At 42.6% G+C, this 18493-nt stretch overlaps 1 protein-coding gene across 2 annotated transcripts in view; it reads left to right on the top strand.

Moving 5' to 3' along the window:
• The first annotated feature begins 3699 nt into the window (after nt 1–3699).
• The window catches only part of NELL2 (neural EGFL like 2), a 264640-nt gene continuing 249846 nt past the window's right edge, over nt 3700–18493 (top strand). For both annotated transcript variants that reach the window (XM_050936133.1, XM_050936132.1), the window contains exons 1-2: nt 3700–4173; nt 4618–4746. In XM_050936133.1, the coding sequence (XP_050792090.1) occupies nt 4065–4173; nt 4618–4746 (238 nt within the window). In that variant the 5' untranslated portion in view covers nt 3700–4064. The remainder of the gene's footprint in view (nt 4174–4617; nt 4747–18493) is intronic.

Here is an 18493-nt window from a genome sequence, read left to right as displayed (position 1 = left end):
CTGGAGTCAAGAACACCTCATGATGGAACATTCAAAGGCTACTAGCAGATCCAAATTTATAAGCACTGTTCATGGTTAAAAGGAGATTGTTCACCAGTATGGCTAGCACCAGTGTTGGGTTTGGTTTACATTTGGCACCATTATTACTCTAAATTTCTTTGCTTTGTACTGCTCTGGTTCAGTTAATATACCAAACACAGTGATTGCATTAGGAAGAGAGAAGCCAGTGCACTTGTACTTTTGGGCAACCAGTGGTTGTAATGTCTTACTAGTCCATCAGCTCCCAGAGCTTGTGGCTATACAGCATATTCATTTAGGTTATTCTGGAAGCTTGTTGGCTTCATGTCACCAGAATCAAGTCAAGAGTGTTGTTTCTTCTCTTTGATGGGCTGGAGGCAGAGCTCTGACTTCGTTGTGGAGGAGGTGGTGATCTTGCTAGGATAGGGAAGGAATATTAGTGACTCTGTGTCTACTCCCAGGGTGATGATCTGGTGTATTGTATGACCAGTTATGGAGATACATCTTTGCTGGGCCAGAGAGAATAACATGGTTGGTAAAATGGACATGAGATCTCAAGACTTTGTTTAAGAGATATCCATGAGGATATGGGAGTCTCAAATGACCATGACCACAGGACACTCATTACCAGGCAGCTGTTCTTTCTGTCCTGTTGAGTGGACTGAAAATCATCAGGATTCCCACACTGGACCTATTCTGTGATTTGAAGATTAAGTGAAATATACATCTAAATATAGATGGTTGCAATATGAATGCAATGGGACCAATACCATGAGCAAATAGAGCAGAAGGTCTGTGACTGTAGTAGAGGTTATATGGGGTGTAGTACAGGCCAAATAAGGTGTTGTGCTACAGCTGTTTTGGATTTGGTTTGGATATCACCTTTCCAACCCACCTGCATTGCATATTCAGAAAACCTATTTACTCAGGCTTCATGGAAGAGGAGTGAATTTCCCTTGATGTGAGCAGTTCTCATTACTTTTTTCACTGCTTTGGATCTGATCTCAATGAGAGCTTTGCCATTGACTTCCATGGTGACCTTTGAGCAAAAGGGGAAACCCCCGATACTCTTGGGTGCTATTTTGTGATTAGTAAAAGGCTGGTTTTTAGGCATGGAAAAAAGTCACAGATGACTGTAAAATACTGTAGACATGAATGTGACATTGGCAGCAATAATAAAATGGTGGTGAATTTGTACAATTTGATAAACTAATAATATTTTGTATTTTTTTCTTTCACTGACAGTTTTACAAAGGAAAATAACTGTTCTTACCCCAACTTAGAGATGTGGCAACAAAGGTGTGGAAATGTAAATATCTTGCACAAGGGAAGTTTGTTTCAGAGCTGGAAACAGAACCTTTGTATGAACCTAAGCTTCATCCTTCTAAAGGCAGTGGCCAACAAAAATCCTATTGTCACAAGGTGTGGCCCTTATCACCAGACTGGTGCCTCTTCCTGATCATGCTAGGGATTAGCTCGAGGCTCCTCTCTCAGCTCCCAGAACTGCAGCATCCTCTTTGCAACTCAGCCTTCCAGGTTGGTTGTTATCTGTGTTTCCCCCTGCTAGGTGTGTGAGTGGGGATGTATCTCTGTCCAACAGTACAGCCACTTTCCTAGTGGCGAGTGAGAGGAGGGGGCCAGGCCTGCCCACTACTCCGGGCCCCAGTCCAGGGACCCTGAGAATAGCAGCCTTCTGCTGCTCCTCTGCAACCCCTGTCAATGCTGCTATATTTCCCTGGGCCACTTCGCCATGGCCCCAGCACCTTCTTTGCCCTCACCTCAAGGTACTCAGCTGCTCAGTTCCAGCAGCCAACTGCTTCCTGTCCAAGGTGCTTATGGTTCTCTCTGCCCTCCAGCTGACGTACTCTGCCCTGCTGGTCCCTTTTATCAGAGCCTGCCAGGCCCGGATTGGTTGCTTCCTGCAACTCCTCCCTGATTATCTGTGCTTCATGCAGCATGTCTGGGCCGTTCAGAGGACTCACCTCCATTGCTTCTTCTGGGGCAGGGCATGATTAATCCCTCTACAACTGTGTGGGGTAGGCACTTTATCATACCTATCTTCGCGATTTTCAAAATGTCCTCTCTAAAAATCTTCCATTTTCCTATAAAAATGTCAAATAGGCAAACTGAATTTTCACCCATTCTTAAGAGGAAAATATATTTTTGGTTGTTATCAGACAAAATAGATGTGGTCTGTCCACTTTCTCATCTTAATTTGGTGAAATAGCGTGTGGAAGTTTTGTTGTGGGAGCATATGTAATATACTCATCTGTAATATTACCCTCTGGCAATCCAGTTTGGATACCAGTTTATTCCTTACTCTGAAAGATCACTGTACTGGCTGATGTGCCACTTCATACACAAGTTTTATTTAATTACTGGAGATATCGGATTTTTATTATTATTTGTGCTCAATGATCAATCTGAGACTTTACCCAAGCCTAGAAAATGATATATTGGAATAGTACTTAGGGTTCTTACTTTAATATTTTGACACTGATTCCTAACAACTTCCACACAATTTTCCCTAGGAGGCATGCGGGGTATGTGTCTCACCCCCTCTGCAACCTGAGGCAGAGGGATGCTGAGTCCTCTGCCAGTGTCCCTCCGACACTGCAGCGGCCTTACCTTGGAAGAGGTTTCAATTCTCTGGAAGGGTTCCCATTAGAAATGTTCAAATGGACTTTTCTGAATCTCACATGCTGTCATGGAAAGGGCATGTCAGCGCTTCTCCTGTCCTGCCTTGGCCAGACCCCTCCCGGACAGCTCCAGTTCCTCACACAGGATGAACCCGCACCTTCTTTCTCATGGCTACCACTCACACCCGCATGCCACCTGCTATTTCCAGAGCACTCAGGAAGCCGCAATCCCATCCTTGCTGCAGGCAGGGCTGCCTGCTGCCTTGCCCTTAGCTAGAGGCCCAGTGGGGTGTGCAGGGAAAAGCTGCGCTCTCCCTGCCCTACACACCATGGTCTGGGGGCCAGAGGGGCCCACACAGGCTTCCCCTTAATGAGGTGCATGAAGATCATCCCAATGTTCCCTATATTGATGGGATCTCCCATCCCACGCCACTGACCATTAGCGGCCAGTAGGGTGCAGAGAGGGAAGCTGGGGGGATGCTGGAGATCCCCCATTTCTTGGCCCATTAGCCCCTAGGTTGGGGAGTGTTCTGAGGGGTAACTGGTGTCCCCATCTTCTGACCATGATCCACCAGGTGGGGGAGATGCTAAGGGATAAGTGGGCCCCCCATCCCTCAACCCATTAGTTCTAGATGGGGGGGTGCTGAGGGGTAACTGATTACCCCATCCCTCTGCCCATTACCCCTAGGTGGGGGGTGCTGAGGGGTAACTGAGGCTCCCCATCTCTCTGCCCATTAGCCCCTTTTTGATGATGGGAACGGGGGCTCCCCACCCTTGGACAGGGAGGATCCCTGTTAAGGGGGTGGATGGGGCAGCTGGGAGGGCCCCATCTGAGGCAGCACCCCGGGAAGCCTGGGGCTCTGGGCATTAACCTAGCAGCGTACTTGGGGGGGCCGAGACGCGGGGGGGAAGAGAGGGACGGACAACCCCCATTGCCTGCAGCTATTGGCCCAAGGCTAAGGCCGGCGCCCAGCCCCCCGCCGCCCCACGAGTGCCCCGCTCCGATCGTGGGGAGGAGACTGGAGGAGACTGGAGCTCCAGCGGGAGCCCGCGAGGGGGAAGCGGCCGCGCCAGCTGCTCGTGAGCCCAGGAGCTGCGCTTGGTAACGGCGGCGGGGCTTGGAGACAGAGCCCGTGGGAGCAAGGGCCACGGGAGCGTCCCAGCCTCCTCCCCCGCCCCAGAGGAGCAATTTATTCTCTCGCAGCCCGCTAGGCTCTCCATTGTCTCTGCCTGACCGTGTGCTCGGGCATCAGCACCTGGCTCGTGGGGCGAGCAGGCTCCGGCTGGGGCGGCGGCTGCTCAGGGCTCAGCAATGCTGCGCGCATTGGGGACGCTAAGTTGCTCGCTCGCCTGTTGGGTCCGAGCTTTCTATTGAAAGAGGAGGCGGCTCCGGTGCGTGGCTCTGAGATGTTGCTCCCCACAGCTTCCAAAGGAGGAATATGCACTGACTGGCTCCGTACCATGGAGTCCGCGAGTTGGTTAAGCACCTTCTGCTTTCTCCTCTGTCTGAGATCAGGTAAGTGGAAGCCCCGAATTTTGAAAAGCAGCATGAAGGAAGAGAGAGACAGAGAGATTGAGAGGAAAAACCAACCAACCAACCTTCCCTCCCCCCATCTCCCAAATCCCACAACTCTCCCCACAATCTAGGAAGAAACAGATGGAATAAGAGCAGTCAGTGCGATTCCTCTCTTCACAACAGTCTGGGAGGGGAACTCTCATGAATTTTCTGGCGGAAACTCGTGTAGCTTTTTGAGTCAAAATGGAACTTTATGGAGAGATGTATGTTAAAGTAGGTCATGTCAGTCGGGCTGAGTGCTTGTCTCTCCCAGGCGCTGCTGATTACAGATACTAGGCTATGAAGGAGCTAGGGGAGTAACCGACTTGTTCTCTTTGTTGTTTCTTCACGCTGTCGAAAAGTTAAATGCTCGGCAAATGGAGTAACTAATCATTTCTGGGTCAGTTTTAGGGTTTGGTGTGGACCCCTCGCTGCAGATTGATGTGCTGTCAGAATTGCAGCTGGGAAATTCCACAGCTGGAGTGCTGCAGGTCCAAGGGCTGCACAATGGGAGCAAAGCATTTCTCTTCCAAGGTATGGAGAATCTTTCCTATACTCCAGGCTGGGGTCAACCAAGGCCATTTGAATAATTTCTGAACTTGCTGGCAAATGTGTTTGACTGAACTTTTGCATTAGCTTGATGGCTGACGCTATTCCCGAGGGATGATGCACAGATGATCCATTTTTAACAGCAAGGTTGCTTGCTGCTCTTTAAGCATCATGTTTTTTTTTCTCTCTCTCCCTGCCTACTGTTCTTTCACTCTCTTGCCCATTTTTTTTGATTGATGGAAACTTAATTAATGTACAGCAGGGACGATGATGGCAGATGGTTTATTTTGTGAGTCGTGGGGAGCAATGAATAATAACAACACACCTTTCTGATCTGGGGGCAATTGATTTGGCTGGAAAACGCTAAACTAAGCTCCAGTTCTAGCTAAGAAAATACTCACTGAAAGTTTTATGTGAATAGACCAAAATGCTGAAATGAACTGTCCAGAGACTTGAGGCAAGGAGCTAAAAACGTGAACATTTGCGGGGAACAAAAGAGTCCCTTTTGAACTGTAATGTTGCACCCATTGCAAGAGAGAAAGAATGAATGAATTTTGGCCAGGTTTTAAAAAATCCAATTATTTCCCATGACAGCCAAAGGAGAGAAGCAGTAGTCTTGTCACAGTTTGAATAAATGAATTTCAGGACTTAATTCCAAAATAATAAAACCAATGTATAATCTAGTTCTCATTTTTTAATGAAATAATAATGATAAAAAGATCATTTAAACTCATTGGGTAGGGTTATTTTGTCTATACCTGTTAATTTTCAAATTAATTTTCAATTATAGTTTTAAAATGTCATGGGATTTTAAATCAAGCTGCTGACCAGAATTAAATTCTGAGGGAAAGAAATCTCAGCCTTCATTTAAAAAACAATCCTGAAAGATGGATGTTTGAAAGTAGGTCTGTCATCTGAAAGCTGCTACAATGTGCTTTTAAAATGTGGCTAAACAGGAGCAGGGAAGATGGTTCAACATATGGTGGAGTGAGAATAAAGCCCTGCATCACTCTGCAGTTTTAAAACATAGAGGATTGATTGTTCGCATCATTTGTTGGGTTAGGAGTTTTTACTCTGTTCTGAAATGATTTCTTGTGCAACAGGCAAGAAGTAGTGCTACCCAGAGAGAGCAGTTGTAATTTGAGAGAGGTATAATGTGGGAACAGAAATTCTTTGTTACTTTTGCATTAATGAGATAATTGATCCAAAATCTAATAGTCACTGAAGGGCTTTTTAAAGGGGAATCTCCATAGTGGTGTATTTCCCTGCTACAGCCAGCATGTGTCACTATGATCATTAACTCTGAAGCATCGGCATATGCCTTCAAAAAGGAACGAATTGACACATGCTATATTTAAACAGAAATGGGCTCATTATTTCAGAGCTTCGACTTCTACGTGAATGGAGAGTTCTTAGAATGGCAACATGTTTGTATGGCTCCATGGTTTGAGTCCTAAAATAGTTTTAATGTATAGCTAGTTATTCCATTTTAAGGCCCCATCCTGTTTTCATTGGGGAAAAAAGTCAAAACTCCCATTAACTTCAATGGTAATAGAACTGGCCATTTTCAAGAATAGTCCATTTTATTGTATATTTTCCCAGTGTTTGGAGAAACAGATTACGAGGGCGACTAAAAATCACTGGAGATTTTTTAACTACTGCCTTTCTCTTTGTGTAACTGGCAATGTATCTGGGAACTACATCGCAGTCTAATCAGATACAATGCTTCTGTTAAAGGTCAAGGACCCTAAACAAATGGGACCGATAGGACCTTAAACTCTCAGGCTTTTTTTTTATTGTGATTCTTCTCCCTGGTCCCCTTATTATATCTAATAAAAATACTTTTGTCTAAAGTGGTTGCTGAGGGCGCTCAGCATCTCTTGGGAAGCCTTCAGCACGTTGCAGGATTGGATACTTTTCCCCAATTGCTATATGGCTACATGACTGGTTTTCTGACAATAAAGACAGTCTTCTCTTGATGGACAGGCTTACATTTTTCTTACTTGCATTTAGGAATATACTGTATTAGACCAGTGGTCTATTTAATCATCTTCATTCTGGTCTTAGAGAATAAAGCACCGGGCGAATGAGACCATCTTTACTTCCTATATATGAATTTGCTGAATGCAAAATTATTGATTTTATTTTCCTCACCCTTGCCAGGGCCGTAGTCAGAGACCTAAATCCTTAGTCATATTCTGAAAGAGCCAAATAACAGAAGTGGTTGAAATGAACAGAATGAAAGAATCCTGGATTCTTTACTAGCTCTCTTCCCTCTTGTCTTCTCTTCATATAGCTTAACTACATGAGATTTTGCTATTTTTAATATCAAGAGTGTCTTTGGGCTACACCCTCAGTTGGCATAAATCAGTGTAGTTTCTATTGACTATTTGTTAATCATGTTGCTCCTCCTATTGAAGTTCTTGGCAAAATTGAATGGGAGCAGAATCAGGCCCCTAATTCAATCCTATTCGAACAAATATTCTTGTTACATCTATTTAAAAAGCATAAAAGAACTGAATGTGGAATGTATCATTATCTTTAAACGTTTCAGAACAGTGGAGACATGAACAGCTAACAGTCACAGGACAATTAAAGAAACAAAAGGGAAAAGCGAATGTAACATAGTGGTCTCTCTCCTGCAATCCTTACCTGGAGAAAAAGGCATTTAAATGTAAGTTTGCCTGAGAAGAGATTGCAGAATTGGATCTCATATCAATTTTTAACACATGATTTTTTTTCTGACCTAATTAGGTATTTGGATAAAATTTTCTTTCAGAATTAATTCTCATGGGCACCTGTATTCCCAGGAGATATAATTTACTAATGAGTTATGAATCTAGTTTCATTCTTTCATGGTCCCTTCAGTGGAATCTAAATGGCTCCAGATGCAATTTCAGGTTGAAAAATAATTCAACATTCCAAATTCACAGCCACTAAAACCCTCTTATTCTGTGTCAGACTGATCCTGCACTATTAAAGTCATTAGTACTTTTGCCACTGACTTCAAAAGGATCAAGATCAAGCACTATGTAGCTACAAGGGTTTCCATCACTGCAGAAATGTAATTGCACCATAATTGTAAGTACTTCACTGTTGCTGATGGGAGCACACATTTTTAAATAGAAAATGGAGGAAAGTCTTCTTTTAAAAAGGATGGTGTTGCTAAATATGTATATATACTAGTCACCAAGCAACCACAAACACAAGTATGGCAAAAACTTTTTTAGAGGAAATGGTCGAATCTTGTAAACCTTGGGATTTCATGCAGGTTGACTTGAAAGGCCAACAACGAAGAACACAAACTGGAAATTGGTATTTGCTGGTTGCGTATGACACTTCAAAGTATGTGGTGGTGCAGTCACTGAAGGATAAAAGGATTGAGACAATTACAGCCGCATTGAGGAAACATGTAGTGTTGCAGTTCAGCCCACCAAGTTGCACCTGGTATGAAGGAGTCACCCTGAGGTTGGAAATTAACAGCTCATACCTTTAAGGAAACTCCACTAACTCCACTATCTGTTTTCACATTTGTAACTGCAGGGACTTGCTGGCTGCTGCTTCCCGCAGCTCCCATTGGCTGGGAGTGGGGAACCGTGGCCACTGGGAGCTGCGGAGGGCCATGACTGGGGATGGTCAATGTAAACAAAAGGTCTTGTGGCCCACCTTTGGATTACCCTGATGGGCTGTGTGCGGAAGGTTGCTGATGCCTTTGCTAAACTAAGGGACCATTCAAAGTGAAGTGGCCTGTTAACCACCGGCTGAAGGTTGCTGATGCCTGTGCTAAACTAAGGGACCATTTAAAGTGAAGTGGCCCGTTAACCACTGGGTGAATGAGACCATTTTCACCCAAGGGGGGTTAGTGAGTTACAGATTCTTGTAATAAACCATAAATCCAGGGTCTTTATAAAGACCATGATTTTCAGTGTCTAGCTAAGTTATGAATTTTAAGTTCCTGGGCTCGTTTTTTGAAAGTGTTGTGCAGGTTTCCTTTGAGGATGAGGGCTGATAGCTCAGATACAGAGTAATCACTTTGTGAAAAGTGTTCACTTACAGGTGATAGGGTGTTTTTGTCTTTTATCATATTCCTGTGTAAGTTAATTCAAGAGCGTAGTGATTGGTTTCACCCACATAGTTATTATACTGGCATTTAGTGCACTGGGTGAGGTACATTGCATGTTGTGTCTTTCTAGTATTTCAGAAAGGGCAGTCCCCCTCAGTAGTCTTACAAATGTTTGCATGACTGTGTACAAGATCCATGATCCACATTAGGAATCTGCTGGGAAAAGGCTTTGACATCACCATCTAAAATACTAGGTATTATGCTGTTTTCTTATCAGTGCACTTGATCACCGTGATCATTAGTGCAAAGTCTGTCAAGTACTAGCAAATTCCAGTCTCATCTGCATAACCAGTAAATTGCTTCTCAGGCAAAAGTGCTTTAGCCATGTTGAAGTATCAGTTGTAATATTCGCTTATAGCAACCAAAAGACGTATTGGGACACTGCAAGGAACAACTCTGGTACCCCAGGCAGGACTATATACAGACTGTGTTGCTCAGGTATGAAAAATCCACAACCTTGAGCTACATAGTTATACTGACCTAACCCTCCATGTAGACAGCACTATGTCAGTGGGAGAATTTCTCCCATTGACATAGCCACCACCTCTTGGGGAGGTGGATTAACTACGCCAATAGGAAAAGCTCTCCCGTGGGCGTAGGAGCGTCTTAAGCGCTACAGAGGTGCAGCTGCACCAATGCAGCGTTTTAAGTGTAGGCCTGCCCTAAAACTTCCTATGGAATCACTTGACAATCAGATATAACAGCATACTTTCAAAACAAAACAACAAATGAACAATAGGATAACTTTACAGCACAATCTGTTAGTGGATGTGCTATCTTCACTGTTCATTATAAAGGTCTTTGACTTCCTTAGAAGGCAGGCATTATATAAATGCCAGATATTATTAATAATTATACTTCTTCCTTTATGAGTACACAGTATGATATAATTTCCATAGATCAAGGAGGGCGAAAGAAGGTGCAGCCTTCCTCTCTGCAAATAGTCAGAATTTCATGATTCCAAGAGTATTTGTTGCATTTTGAACTGCCTTTCTTTATCTTAGGACTTTCATGGACAACAACAGCATGAATTAGAGACGAATGAAAAGTTTGAGCGTTATGGGTTTGATCCTGCCAAATGCTGAGCTTTTCAGAGTCCAGTAAAATACTTACACACGTACATAATCCCATTGAAGTAAATTGTTTTCACTGCTAATAGAAAATTGTGTTCTCAGATTTTAGCACCAAAATAAGGACAGCAGGTGTAACTTAGTTTTTTTAAACCACTACTGTGAGCAATACTTTTGTATCATTCTGTCTCTGAAGTTCAGGCTCTGTATCATTTATACTCAGCTGGTGTCCAAAATCCCCAATCCCTTTGCACTGGGTGCTGCACAAACACAAATGACCAGACAGTCCAACATGGACTCCTCTTGCATCAAGTTACAGGAGACGTGGAGTGAGTGAACAGATCACTCTACAACATGTAAAAATAGGCATATAAAAAGAGAATCAAGGAATGGTGCTGCATGATGTTTGTGTTATTATTGGACGGAAGTCTAAGGAAAGTATATATCCATCAAAGGAAAGAGAAAATAAGAGGACTGACAGAAAAGTGCAATCAGACAATTAATAAATACTGGAATGTTTTTGGCTGTAGTAACTTTATGTAAGATAAATGTAAAAAGAATATGAAAGAGTAGAGAGACTTGTCTACACTACAGGCGAAATTCAATCTAAACTACGCAATTTGAGTTATGTGAATAGCATAACTCAGATTGACCTAGCTTAGATCTACTTAGCGTGGGGTCCAAACTATGTGATGTTGACAAGAGATGCTCTCTCATTGACTCCCCCTGCTTTTCTTGATCTGGTGGAGTACAAGAGTCGATGGGAGAGCGATCTGCAGTAAATTTAGCAGGTCTTCACTGGACCTACTAAATCAACTGCTGATGCATCGATTGCTGTGCGTTAATCCCCCAGGAAGTGTAGACAAGCCCTAAAAAATTTTTGTGATTGGAATGCTGAATTTTGAAGTTCATTCAGAAAAGAAACTAGTTTCTTCGGTTGAAATATTTAGCGTTTAAGTGTTTATGGACAAAGCCCAGATATATCTGATGAGCAGAAATGGTCCTGGTGGCAGTATATGGTAGGTTCCGATGAAGAATGACATGTAGTATAAAACACAAAAGAGCAGATTTAATCTGTCAGTCTGAATTATGAAATGACTTTAGTACTACTGGCTTTTGAATTGCCCAAAAAATAAAACTAAAATAGGCCAATTTGTACAATGGTTCATCATGACTATAAGGATAGCTAGCTTAGTATATATAAAGGTTAGCAGTACATTATTGCAGTTTGTATGTACTTATTATGTGTCCTTGGGTTTCCCGTCAGAAGGAGCATTGTGTTTTGGTCTGTAATTATAGGTCCTCTCATTGCCAAATAAATGAGTTAGAAAGAAACTTTAAAATGAAATGAGCTGTCATGTATGTAGAAATAGGTGTCACAAAGATTTGATTCTGGCTTTGCACTTCACAAGGTTGTACTTGTAGTGTCATTCCCTTTCTAGTTTTGGAGAGACTATGGTTTGTCTCTATGGAAGTAGCAGGGTTTGGCTTTCCCTGGAGGCTAGGGCTGTAGGAGTGAAGGCTATGTGCCTCTGTACTAACTCCTGGCTCTCCCTGGGCCCTTCCAGTTCCTTAACAGCATGGTTCCTGCAGGAGGACACTGTGTGTGGGAGGAAAGGTAGGGTTTGTGCAGTGTAGGGGGAGAAAGCAGATAAGTCTATGCTGACATGGACACAATAGTTTACCTGCCAAAATCCTGTGCGATTAGGGGAGGCGGGGGAGATATAATGTCAAAGAGAGTAGCTAACCCTTTGCTGTTTCCACAGCTTTGAGGAAGGAGGAGATGATGCAGTAGGACTGGCTCTTCTCACTTTTGTACCTCTGCCTGTATTCACTGGAGTTCATTTCCAATGTCTGTGGAGGGGGTGGGGATAGGAAGGTCAATATAGCTTAGAATCTGGTAATTAATTCAATTTCAGTTACTTCTCCTACCCCTGCTGTTTAATTGTATACCTGTAAGTAACAGGCATTGTTGAATTCTAGGAATACTTATAGTACAAAAGTGAGGGTGCTGTAGTACCATATCAATTCCCTTAATAATCAGCTGGGACTTGATTCTGCCAGAATGAGTAATATTTAATTCTGCAAGTAACCCTATTGATTTTAATAGGACTACTCATGGAAGAAGGTACTGTTCACATAAGAATGTGAGAATGGGACCCTTCTAATTTTAGCAATATGAGCAGAAATCTGTGGCACTCAGATTACAATCTGGGCAAACCTTCTTTTGTCTAAGAACTGCTTTTTCCATAGCAATTCTGTTAGCTGATTTAATGTAAATAATTACACACCATTTACAGAATAACTGTTGGCTAAAGCTATTCACTTACAGCTATAAAATAATCATAATTGCTATTGTACATCATTTCCCTGTTCTTGAAGAAGGCCCACATGCCAATTTAATAGAATCTCAAGCAGAAAATTCCTAACTTGGCTGATTGTCTCTCTAAATACATAGGGCTCAATTCAGTATATTTGCATGAAAACTAGAGAGAGACGAGTATGGCACATAGCTCCACAGTAGGCACTGTAGGAAAATACATGCCCTCAGTACCTGTATATTCGAGTGGGAGTGTAAATTCTTGCTTAAATTGATGAGGGAGGCTATTGAGTCAGTCAGAAGAATGAAGGGCAGCAAATGGAAGGGGCATCTCTCTGCATGTGACAGGACACCTAGGCAGCTGGTCAGTAGCAGATGAGCATAGATGACAGTCACCAAACAACCTCTGTTGAAAGTGTAGCAGGACACAATGGACTCAGTTGAAGTAAAATATCTTATGTTGACAGCAAAACCACATCTGTTTTACATACGGTATAGTGCATGACATCTTGATCCACTATGTACAATAAGATACAGGGGATAGGGACTTCTGTGCATCTCGTACCCGTCAAATGTGTTGCCTCCACATTGCTGCTTAACACTCCCAGAGCATAGAGATAGCAACGTGTGGGTGAGGTGCTGCCACTCTGTGTGTAATTGCTTTTCTGTAGTTTACCTCTAATTGAACATATGGTCACTACAGAATAGCTATGACCAGCTACATAAGGGTTTTTGTGGGTTTTTCACAGCAATCATGTTCAACTGGTCAGGGGAGAACGCAGGAATTTCCTGCACAGTAACTGATACTCTGGGTCAGTGCCTGAATGTATTTTTCTTGCCCTTACCCACACCCAACTCCAGTGTCTGCTGTGTGTGAAAGCACAGGTATGATATAAGGAGCAGGGTGCCTGAACATTCCTGTGGTCCAGTTCTGCCTACTCACTTTTAACTCATATTATCCAGAGCCCATAGACACGGGATGGACAGGTAGCTGTAGAATTGCTTGCTGAATACAGAATCTGTCACAGTTTTAGGCTGACTGCTCTTATATTACTCCTTCATGGTCTACTTCAGGAGTGCCCAGTCAGGTCTCAGACCTCTAGCCACCACCTATATCTGGGCAGAGACCTATGTCCCACTCCCTTCTGAGCAGAGATTTTAAGGTTGCGTGGCCCTCTGTCTTACATTATACTATCTCCAGCAAGCCAGTCTGCCTAATGGCCAGCACCTGGGCTTTGCTTCCTCTCTGAGGGCTATGATAGATGTGATTTACCAGTAATCCAAACAGCTCTTTCTAAGCAAGCACATTTATTCATAGGGAAAAAGCATCACAGACAGAGCATAAAAAAACCCAATAAGCAGGTTTAAATGTACACTAAACATACCAGGAGTCACCCATCAGCCTTGTGGGGCCCTGGTAGCCCAAAGTCCTTCAGCAGGATTGAGGCCCCTTTGGACAAAAGTTCATGTCCATTTGCTGGCTGAGAAAGAAAGCCCTGTGACAGTTCAAGCTCAGCTTTTTAAACCAAAATCCCTTTCTTTGTGTGAGTCTATGGAATACCCAGTTTGAAACAGTATATGCAAACCTCTTCAGTGTTTCATTAGCAAAGAGTGAAGCTGAATGCAGGTTACGTAGAACAAATGGAACATTGATGTGGAAACGGTGGCAAAATGAGGACAGATACGCGCATTGAGCACCAGGTCACAACTTTTGGTAAATTTGAACACAGAGAAGGGGTGCTACCCACCCATCACCCATACTCTCCTATACCAGGTACTTTATTGGTTCCAGTGTGAGGGTTACAGGACTTCTTACTGTATAACCTATAACTCAGGGTAGGCTTTCCCCAGCCCATTCCACCCAGGACTCAGCTCTGTCTGAGTCCCAGCACCTTCCTCCCCATGAGGGGATAGGGGGTGGGGACCATGGCCTACAAGAGCCACAAGGACTCACCTTGTCCTGCAAGGGCCACAAGGTCTGACCCTATCCCATAAGCCTGAGATCCATCACCAAAATTCCAGGTCATTTACTTCTCTTAACCCCGCCTCCCATGGTTCGTTAGATCCTGAGAGCTGGGGAATGCTGGCCAGTCAGCACCCCTTCCCCCACAGCCAATAGGTGCCAGAGACTCCCGGGGGAGGATCTACCTAGTGTCCCTTAGCGAGTGTCTCCCTCCCTTGCTGCTGTTACTATGCCCCTTTCACCACCAGCCCCATCAAGTTCCCCCACCTGTTGAGACAGGTGCATAGCATTTATTAACCCTGTGCATTGCTTTCTCCATGTGGCCTAGCTCCCAGCATTCCCTGTTCCACTGGTGTCCATTCAATAACAGTCCCTCCAGGGAACCTGAATTCTCTAACTCCAATTCCATTGATCATGATACATGACGGGGGTGGTACCTCTCTGGAGTTGTTTGGTCTCAATAACTCGCCTTAATAACATACTGTTTTTAGTTCCTGGAGGATTTGTGGTAATCCTCCCCTATGGAGTATAACACAATTGTACATAAACCATTCATAAACTTAATACAGTGGTCTCCAAAGATACTTCATGTGGTTGCAATATCTGTCACAGAGTTTTTTTACTTCACACAAGCCAGATATTTTCCATGTGGAAGTGTTAGTAGTGGTCCTTAAGAATTTGGCTGCCTCCTATGTGTCTCAAGCAGGTAAAGAGTTGAGCTCATAATGTATTTAAAGTCAGTATATAAGAGTTTGAGATTATATTTGGTTGTCATGGGAAACTCCCCTTTCATGTGGTTACTCTTCAGATCCCTATGGTTTGTCATGTTTCAATATCTCTCAGGTTTCAAATTCAGCACAGCAGCCAATCCTGTCATGTTAAAAACTCAAGGGAAAGTTCTGTATGTGATGAAGCACTAGAAAATATTTCAGTGCCCTGATCTGAAAGTGAGTCCTTGTCACTTCTCCAGGTCCATCTGTTTTATCTAAATCCCTTTTTAGCTTTATCTCAAGCTCTATGATACGCTAATATGCCCATCGCTATTGTATGTAATGGTTTTGTCCTAGAAAAAATAGACTTAATATGATGTGAGGGGGGCTCCAATATTATCGTGGCACTCTTCGGTTAGAGGTAGTACTAGTTACATTGCTTTTCCATTATAAACGCTTATCTGGTGATTATAATAGTTCTGAAAATAACAAACAAATTTGTTGCTAACATGACATGATTAAGGTTCAGCCTGGGAATATGTTTATTTTTATTAAACTTGAAAAAAAATCATTATAGCCATTTTTAATGTATAGATTTGCAGATAAAAAATAGAAAGTGGTTTCAAATGTTGTTTTGTACTCCTGTAATTCAAAAATGTCTTTTTTGGTTTGGCATTGCACCTCTTTAGTCTGTTTGGTGAACCTGAGGAGCTGGGAGACAGCTGTGTAACATGACTTTAGAAAAGTGGATTTTGTACCCAACCAGCAACTCTTGAAAGATGCTAGTCTTAATGGAAGGCTAGAGATGGCATAGCATAAAACATGAATAGAATAGAACAGAACTCTGAAAACAATGTTCATGAGGGTTTTAGCATATAGATTGAACATGTATTTGCAGCAGCAAAATATTGAGCTATCTATGGCATAGCTACAGTGAAAGATTGTATCACTGTACAAACTTAAATATACTATTTTGCCCCGATTGTACTTCAGTAAGATTGTAATCCCCGCACTTGCATACTAGTTGTTTGTTGTGTTCATTAAGAATCACAGCATACAGGAGTCCATACAGTTTGGGCACTAGGTGCCAGTGTATGTTGACTGAGTCTTTATTTCCTTTGACTCTTAGGTAGGATTTAGTAGTTGCAATAAAAGTGTGGAGGGTTGATGTCTGTAATGTCCATTAAGCATAGTCAGTCTTTAGAGCCCTGGAAGCCAAAGCCACCTACTTCTATTCTGGAAACTTAGAAATATAAAGGACAATCACAGTTTTGACCTTTTTCTAAAAATATGTTTCTCATCTTTTTACTTGCAAAGAGCCTTGAAAGTGTATATATGAAAATATCCTGCAGTAAATCAGTCACTAGGGTTGGATGTTCCATTCTGTTTATATATATATATATATAAAACTTAAAAATGTAGTGTTTTTTGTTACATAATTGCACTCAAAAACAAAACTATATAAACTTTAGAGCCAACTCCACTCAGTCCTACTTCTTGTTCAGCCAGTTGCTAAGAAAATGTTTGTTTACATTTACAGTGTCACCTGAAAATGAGAACAGGCATTCACATGGCACTTTTGTAGGCAGCATTGCAAGGTATTTACATGCCAGATATGCTAAACATTCGTATGCCCTTTCATGCTTTAGCCACCATTCCAGAGGATCTGTTCTCGCTTTCAGATGACATTGTGGGCAGCATTATCTCCTGCAAATGTAGACAAACTTGTTAGTCTTAGCGATTGGCTGAACAAGAAGTAGGACTGAGTAGATTTGTAGGCTCTAAAGTTTTACATATGTTTTTTTTTGAGTGCAGTTATTTTTTGTATATAATTCTACATTTGTAAGTTCAACTTTCATGATAAAGAGATTGCACTACAGTAGTTGTCTTAGGTGAATTGAAAATACTATATCTTTTGTTTTTTACAGTGCAAATATTTGTAATAAAAAATAAATATAAAGTGAGCACGGTACACTTTGTATTCTGTGTGGTAATTGAAATCAATATATTTGAAAATGTAGAAAACAACCAAAAATATTTAAATAAAAGCTATTCTGTTATTATTTAATAGTGCAGTGAATCGTGATTAATTTTTTAAATCACTTAAGAGCCCTAATACAGACATATCATGATGTGACAGATTTTCATTACCAATCTGCCTGGGCCATAGTTGATCAGGCTGGGCCACAGGATCTTTTCTGGGGAGGAGATGATGAGGCATACCAAGTGCCTAAATTTTAAAGCTTTATTAATAAAATACAGCAGAGAGTGCTGGGAACACTCCCAGTCACTCAGGGGAAGAAAGAAAGCATTAGCACCCCTAGCCCTAACCCACTTTCATACTCACACAAACACTACCCAAAACCGGCCAGGTCTGGGTGTAACATAAGAAGAAGAGGGGGAAGGGTGGATGGGAGTTCTTGCCCTGGGCCCAGGTCATCCAAGAATCTGCTGTAATCTTCAAATTGCTCCAGCTCTCAGGAGGGTTTTTAAGTCCTGGATTCCTCTGAGGGTGTCGTCCAGGACCCTCTGTGCCTGGTGCTCTTTGTACCTCTCATAACATTTCTTCCCAGATCTGGACCTTAGCGTCCAAAATATGGGTGTTAGCATGAAAACCTCCAAGCTTAGTTACCAGCTTGGACCTGGTAATTGCTGCCACCAGCTAGGAATTATACAGTGCCTAGCTCACTGTGGTTTCCCCAAAACCTTCCCGAGGGGACCCCCAGACTCAGATGCCTTGAGTCTTACAACAAAGGGAAATAACCCCCACCCCTTGTTTCCTTGTTCTTCCTCCCAGGCTCCCCTCCCTGGACGACCCTAGGAGATTCCCTGCTTCCAGTCCTGGATACACAAGTACCGAGAGATCTAATCTCTCTTCCCCCTCACCCAAAGGGTATGCAAAGTCAGGCTTAGTAAATCTAACACAAAGAGATTTTTCCCCTGACTTCTTCCTCCCACCAATTCCCTGGTGAGCTGCAGACTCAATTCCCTGGAGTCCCCACTAAAGAAAAACTCCAACAGGTCTTAAAAAGAAAGCTTTATATAAAAAAGAAAGAAAAAGACATTAAAAATAGTCTCTGTATTAAGGTGACAATATACAGGGTCAATTGCTTAAAGGAAAAAATTGAATAAACAACCTTATCCAAAAAGAATACAATTTAAAACATTCCAGCAACTACACACATGTAAATACAAAAGAAAACAATATAAACCTATTGTCTTACTATCCTTGTACTTACAACTTGGAAACAGAAGATTAGAAAGCCAGGAGATAGAAAAATCATTCTCAGAGCCGAGAGGGTCACTGAACCAAGACAAAGAACAACAAACTCACACCCAAAACTTCCCTCCACCCAGATTTGAAAAAGTCTTGTTTCCTGATTGGTCCTCTGGTCAGGTGTTTCAGGTTACTGTTTGTTAACCCTTTTATAGGTGAAAGAGACATTAACCCTTAGCTATCTGTTTATGACACGCCCCCCAAATTGCAGACAGTGGGGAACCTCACTGGCGGCGATTTCTTCCTAGAACTTTAAAATAGACAGATTA

The sequence above is a fragment of the Gopherus flavomarginatus genome, chromosome 1 (assembly GCF_025201925.1).
Source record: "Gopherus flavomarginatus isolate rGopFla2 chromosome 1, rGopFla2.mat.asm, whole genome shotgun sequence".
Lineage (NCBI taxonomy): Eukaryota > Metazoa > Chordata > Testudines > Testudinidae > Gopherus > Gopherus flavomarginatus.
The sequence above is the reverse complement of the archived record's forward strand: the minus strand, read 5'-3'. Positions and strand labels throughout refer to the sequence as shown.